This window comes from Labrus bergylta, chromosome 11, assembly GCF_963930695.1.
Source record: "Labrus bergylta chromosome 11, fLabBer1.1, whole genome shotgun sequence".
Lineage (NCBI taxonomy): Eukaryota > Metazoa > Chordata > Actinopteri > Labriformes > Labridae > Labrus > Labrus bergylta.
Window position 1 is genome coordinate 14,044,979 of NC_089205.1, and position 6,000 is coordinate 14,050,978.

Here is a 6,000-nt window from a genome sequence, read left to right on the forward strand (position 1 = left end):
TCTAATGTTGTTTTCAAAAGCGCTTCATAAATAAAAGCGGATTATATTATAAAAGCATGCGTTTCTGGGATGTGTTTGCCCTAAGTTGGTGCCAGGAAATGAATGTTCTGGCTGAAACTCCTCTGTGTCTCCCATCGACTGTGTCTGACTGTACGCCTACCTCAATATGCTCTGGCAGACTAGAGAAAACACATACACACACATCCGCTCAGAAATACGAGATTTCAATGTGAATTTGGTGCATTTTGTTATTTGTGTGGACTAGCCTCACTGCCTGTGTCTGCCTGCCTGCCCATCTGTTTGTGTGTGTGTCTCCCTGTCTGCCTTTCTGCGCTCCATCTGTCTTCATGTGTGTCTATCTGGAGGCTGCACTGTCCTTAACTGTCTATTTCTGCCCATCAGTGCTGAGTGATATCTCTGTTAGCAGTGTGTCTGTGTCCTGCTCACTAATCAGTCTAATAAAGGCCGAGACAGTCAGAGCTGCTGCTGCTGTATAGAACTGCCGAAGAATAAAGAGCTAACAAAACAGCAGCGCACCCCAGACGTGTAGGACGACCTTGAAAGCACCCAAATGCCCATACACAAATATGCACACAAATACTATGCATAGAAACGCTGTATTATTAATACCCCAAATTCTGGATGCAGATGCGTGCCTCTGCTTGTGTTAGTGTGTGTGTGTGTGTGTGTGTGTGTGTGTATGTGTGTGTGTGTGTGTGTGTGTGTGTGTGTGTGTGTGTGTGTGTGTGTGTGTGTGTGTGTGTTTTTTTTCTGCAAGTATGTGAATATGGAAATGGGCTTGCATTTGTGCATTTCTTTTCTTGGCATAATGCTCATCCCAATTTATCTCTAAAGCCAGTGCAGACTGATGCTGTGCAGAAAAAAAACAGAATCCATTTATAATAGAGACTGGATCAGATGCTGGTTCATTCTGCCTCTGTTTGTCAGCGATTTTCTCCAGCTGACCTCCAAATCCACCAGTTTTTCTGGCAATTTAGAGAAAGCTGCCTGACTTTTTGAAGAAAAAAGAAGTGATGCAAAAAAAAGGGCTCAGAATAGAACAAGACTGCACAATCCTAGGTCAACCCTGAAGAGTAAATCTGTCCACTGCAGGCACACAGCCTTATGTGATGATCGCTGAGCTCGAAGTGTTAAAGGACAGGGATGTTCCATTCTGCATCGTTTCCCAAAGAAGAAAAGCGTACATACAAACTACTGACTGAGCTTGTACCATAAGGAATATATCAGGCTAAGAAGCAAGCTGCACCTTTTGCAAAAACAACTATTTTTTACCTGAAATATCTAGATGCAGATCTCTTTTTTAGTCTCCATATATCAGCCTCTGCATGCATTGTCTCGTCCAAGTCTTGTACATAATATACATGCTCGTGTGTGTGGGATCACACTCTTTTCTTATTGAGGTTCCAATGTTCTCAGCTTGTGGATGCTGTGATAAAAGCACAAGGAGACATTAAACACTCTATTGGTAACACATTGTTATTGACTATGTTGTGCCCTCTCCCTTTTCAACCCTTTTTATCTCTCATTCACCGATCGATACACACTGACTTAAATAGAAATTATGACCGGTCCACATACAGATCAATGTTTTCTATAAAAATGTAAAAAGCCAATCATAATGCAAACCTTCTATTTTTGTATTTCTTGTAACCAAACTATTCACAGTGTGAGGGTGGATATTAAGAAAACATATTTGAAATATTCAGAGCCAGCTCTGTTTGTGTGTTCTCTTGGAGTGTTTATTTGTTATTGTCTACCTTTTTGGGTTCATTAATCTGCTTGTTGTCTGTGTGTGTGTGTGTCTCTGTGTGATTTTTTTTTTTTGCCTTTGTGTTTGTGTTTTCAGAGTTGGGTGGAGCGCACAGGCAGACAGGCTCTTCTATCAGACACCCTGGATCTGTCTGAGCTGTTTCACCCTGACACCTTCCTCAATGCTTTGAGACAGGAAACTGCCAGGTAACGTTGTATGCTTTTTGGAGTTCTTTGGGACACAACAGTATGCATTCAAAGGTTCACAAGATGTTTCTGTGTGCTTTTCAGGTCCATGGGTTGTTCTATGGACAGTTTGGAGTTTGTCTCATCATGGAGGAGTCCTCTCGTTCAGGCCAAGCTCCAAGTCAAGGTTTAATTAACACTAGTACACAATTACCAACAGATCATGTATGCAGACAGCACAACAACACTGCTCCTATCCCACTGCAGAATACTGAAGCTAAAAACCAAGTAGACTCTGGCTCAGTGATAATTGGAAAATAATGATGTGAAAGACTGCAGCAAGAATAGAATACAGATGCAGATAAGAAGGCAGACACCCAGAAAAGAGAACAGAAAAACTTAAAAAAAAGAAAAAAAAAAAAGCCAAGAGTTTGTTGTGTATCCATTAGAGACGAGTCTGCTGCCTTTTAGAACAGTCATCTCAAGTCTCCTGTGCCTCTTTAATGCGTCTGATCGGCACACATTCAAACAATTTAAGAGCTGAGCACATTCCAAGTGCACAAATACCACGCTCACTCATCTTTCCTTTCACACACTGAAAAAGAGTGATATAATTGTAATGTGTACAGTTAGAAACTTTCAGGCATCTTTTCTGACATGCCAAAAAAAAAAAAAACATGCAGCTTGAGTTGGGTTTATTTCAAATATATAAAAAGGAAGAGGAAAAGGGTGTGGATGCTTCAAGAGAGGCTGCAGCTGCAGGGAGGGAAAGGAAATTCTCAGACATCTGACAAAGAAAGAGAAAGGGGACAATCGTGACGCAATGAGCGCTCTTACACAAACACACACACACGCACAATTTAGCTTTTCTGGACTTTCTCTCAATTATTCTCTTGCCCAGATTATGGTGATTCAGTGGTTTTCTGAGTATGTCTTACTTGACGCCAGAGTTCCCTTCATTGTCTGGCCTGCTGTGGAAAATCCTTAAGTCACTGGATTGAATTCACTCATCTAAACACTCTGTCAAGTACAATGACCTTAAAATGCAATCAGGTGAAGGACAGTGGGGTTTGTCTACATTTCTCTCAGGTTAAATACACAGTCCTTTATCTTCTTCTTTTTTCCAGATTGGAGGTCTCCAGTTGGAGGGTTGTAGTTTTGATGGCGTTCATCTTTGTGAGAATCAGCATGACTCTCCCAGTGTGTCAGCTGTCCCGACCTGTTACATGGCCTGGGTTCCACAGGTATGTGTGCTTTGACCACAAGGTTTATTTTCTGTTTGTCTGACAGGTTTGCATGAAATATTTAAAGACAGGCTTTGCTCCACAGAACCAAATAGGTGGTCATTTCGATTCATTTTTTGACTTTTGGGATTTAGCTTTCAGCCTCCTGAGAAACTCCTACATTCACTTTATCATTTTAATACATTTAAAATACTTATACAGTACAGTTTACATTTGTTGGTTCATTCGTTTTTTTTCTGTGTTTCATCCTAGAAGTCCTCTGCAGACTCAACTGCATCCGAGGACAATATCTGGCTGCCGCTGTATACCAGCTCGGAGAGGGTGAAGGTGGTCACACACATCAGTCTCCCCTGTGGAACCAATTCAAACCAGTGGATACAGACCGGAGCCGCTCTCTTTCTTAAACAGCAGTGACAAAAACGTCATCTTAGGCAAGACAGTTACGACACAAGGCTTTTGTTGAGTGCTGGTAGCCTCAGGGGAAGATAACATTGTCATTAAAGGCAGATTTGACGGGGGGGCAGCAAATAACAGAACAAATTATTAACACTTCAAAATGTCAGTGTCTTATACTGACACTATCATTTTCTAATTAAGCACCTCAACAGGGAGACCAAAAAAACATACACACACACAGCCACTTCATGTCACCTTCATTTGCATACTATGTTACCAGAGGAAGAGGAAACCGTTTTGGCTTAACGATGACACTAATGATCTCTACCTTTCATGGACATGACAGCAAAAGTAGAGCAGCTGAAACATCTTTAGTGACATAAAAACATTTGTTTGATCTCCGTTGTAGTGGGAGCTAGCTTGCATACCTCTGATTAGGTGCATAAAACACTATTTCACTCGTCTAATGCAATACATGAAATTGTATAAAGTGTATATGAAAGCTTGTAAAGTCATCAACTTTATCCGTTTTTTTGCATTTTGCTAAACCTGTTTGCCTTGAGAGTTTGTTTCATAGTTACGGAGTTGCCTGAGTTTATTTATGACCTTATTTATTCATAATAAAGACCAAATAAATGTTATTTATATCTCATTTACTTTCAGTAGTCACTATGCAAGTGTTTGGTTAGAAAAACAAACTCTGTTGTTTTCTTTCCATTCAGCTTTTATTATTCGTGCAGAAATAGAGAATCATACTGCCAACACCAACACCAACACAGAGGTGCTGGTTCACTGTGTGTGTGGGGGTGTGTTGTGTGAGTGTGTGTAGGTGTGTTTCGGAGCACATTATCAGCAGTCACAACTGTTCAACAGTAAACAATACAGATCACAGTTCACTCTGCTCGCTCTGCCACTCACTCAAATCTGCTGAGGCGGGCTTTATAGGCATGAAACGCCTCGGTGTCTGTTCCCAAAGCAAATGGTGGTTGTCTCTCTCACACACAAATGCACACACAAACACACACATTCATAAGCACTCAGTCCCTAACCTCTGTGTGATTGGTTGTGAGTTGAGGTTGAGCAGAGTCAGTGAAGCTGTGATGGATGGCCACAGTACTACAAGGACGGGTGTGAGGTTTGCAGGGTGTGTGTGTGTTTATGTGTTTTTATGTGTGTGTGTGTGCACCTGTGTGTGTTTTTGTATATGAATCCAACCAAGAGCATCAAATTTGATTGATGGCTTAATTAAGCATTTTCCCCCTTGTATCCTCCTGTTTTTCCAGTTTTGTGTATTCACTTGTGCAAATTTTTGGAATGCGTCTGTGTATGCACTCTGCAAATGTGTGTGTGTTGTGTGTGTGTGTGTGTGGGTATGTGTGCTTGATGTGTATTTGTGGAGACAGAGAAAAGGGCTGGAATGAGGGAGGAGTGGGTATTGTGTGTGCACTGCAGTGTGACAAAATAGGAGTGAAATGGAACAGCAGGTTTAAAAAGAGAGAGGATTGGATTTCGGCAAAACACAGCCCTCTGGGTCAGAGAATGAAAGAGAGACAGAGGGATAGAGGTAGAGAGAGAAAGGGTTGATGAGCGAGCAAAGTGAGAAAAAAGGCTATAAAATCTGTGTGTGAAAATTGAGAAACAAGAAAATGAGGATGGCATGGGCGAAAGAAAAAGATGGGGGGTGGAGAAGTCAGGACAAGTAGTGAGGGAGTTTGGAAAAATGAGCATGACAGCAGAGAGAAAGTTTTCATCAAGTAATGTCGCATATATCAAAGCTGGTACAATACTGGGCTGGCACAAAACTCTTCGGTAAGTTTTTAAATCAACTATCCCCGAAGGCAGAGGTGAGAAAATAGCATCAGCAGCAATCACAGAAAAATGCTTCGCTGAGGGCTTGTTTCTAAAGTAATGTGTTTACACAGTTATCACAAATTAGCATGCCAGTTTTGTGTAACCATTGTGATAAAATTATATTTCTGACAGCGTTCAGAAGCTGAAGCTGCTTTACTTCACTGTTTGTCTGGACTTGTAATCACAAACCCACACAATATGAGTCATGGTTTAAATGCCGAACATGTTGCATCCCTACATCTGGGGAAAACTTTTGAGTGCATGGTATGAAGTTCTAATTTCAAATCTTCTATTCAACACACATAGAAATATAGCCGCATACATACATGACAGGGGATTCTATTTAATGATTAGTTTCTTGAAATGTCTTGAACTTTGCGACACTCCTTCTTAATTCACTTTTAACCTATTTTATGTTACAGCAACTATTCTCTTTTCTCTGACCATTCTCTCCTCTATTCCATTTTCTAATCTGTATTTCTTTAATAACCTCCATTTGTCATACTCCCTCAAAAACATAGAGGAGGACACCACTTGCAGAAAACAAAAATAT

At 40.9% G+C, this 6,000-nt stretch overlaps 1 protein-coding gene across 1 annotated transcript in view; it reads left to right on the forward strand.

Moving 5' to 3' along the window:
* Positions 1–4,248, forward strand: part of dync2h1 (dynein cytoplasmic 2 heavy chain 1) — a 129,733-nt gene extending 125,485 nt beyond the window's left edge. Inside the window, exons 94-97 of the mRNA XM_029280376.2 lie at positions 1,868–1,977; positions 2,062–2,143; positions 3,084–3,200; positions 3,453–4,248. Coding sequence (XP_029136209.2) covers positions 1,868–1,977; positions 2,062–2,143; positions 3,084–3,200; positions 3,453–3,614 — 471 coding nt within the window. The 3' untranslated portion in view covers positions 3,615–4,248. The remainder of the gene's footprint in view (positions 1–1,867; positions 1,978–2,061; positions 2,144–3,083; positions 3,201–3,452) is intronic.
* The last annotated feature ends 1,752 nt before the right edge of the window (positions 4,249–6,000 follow it).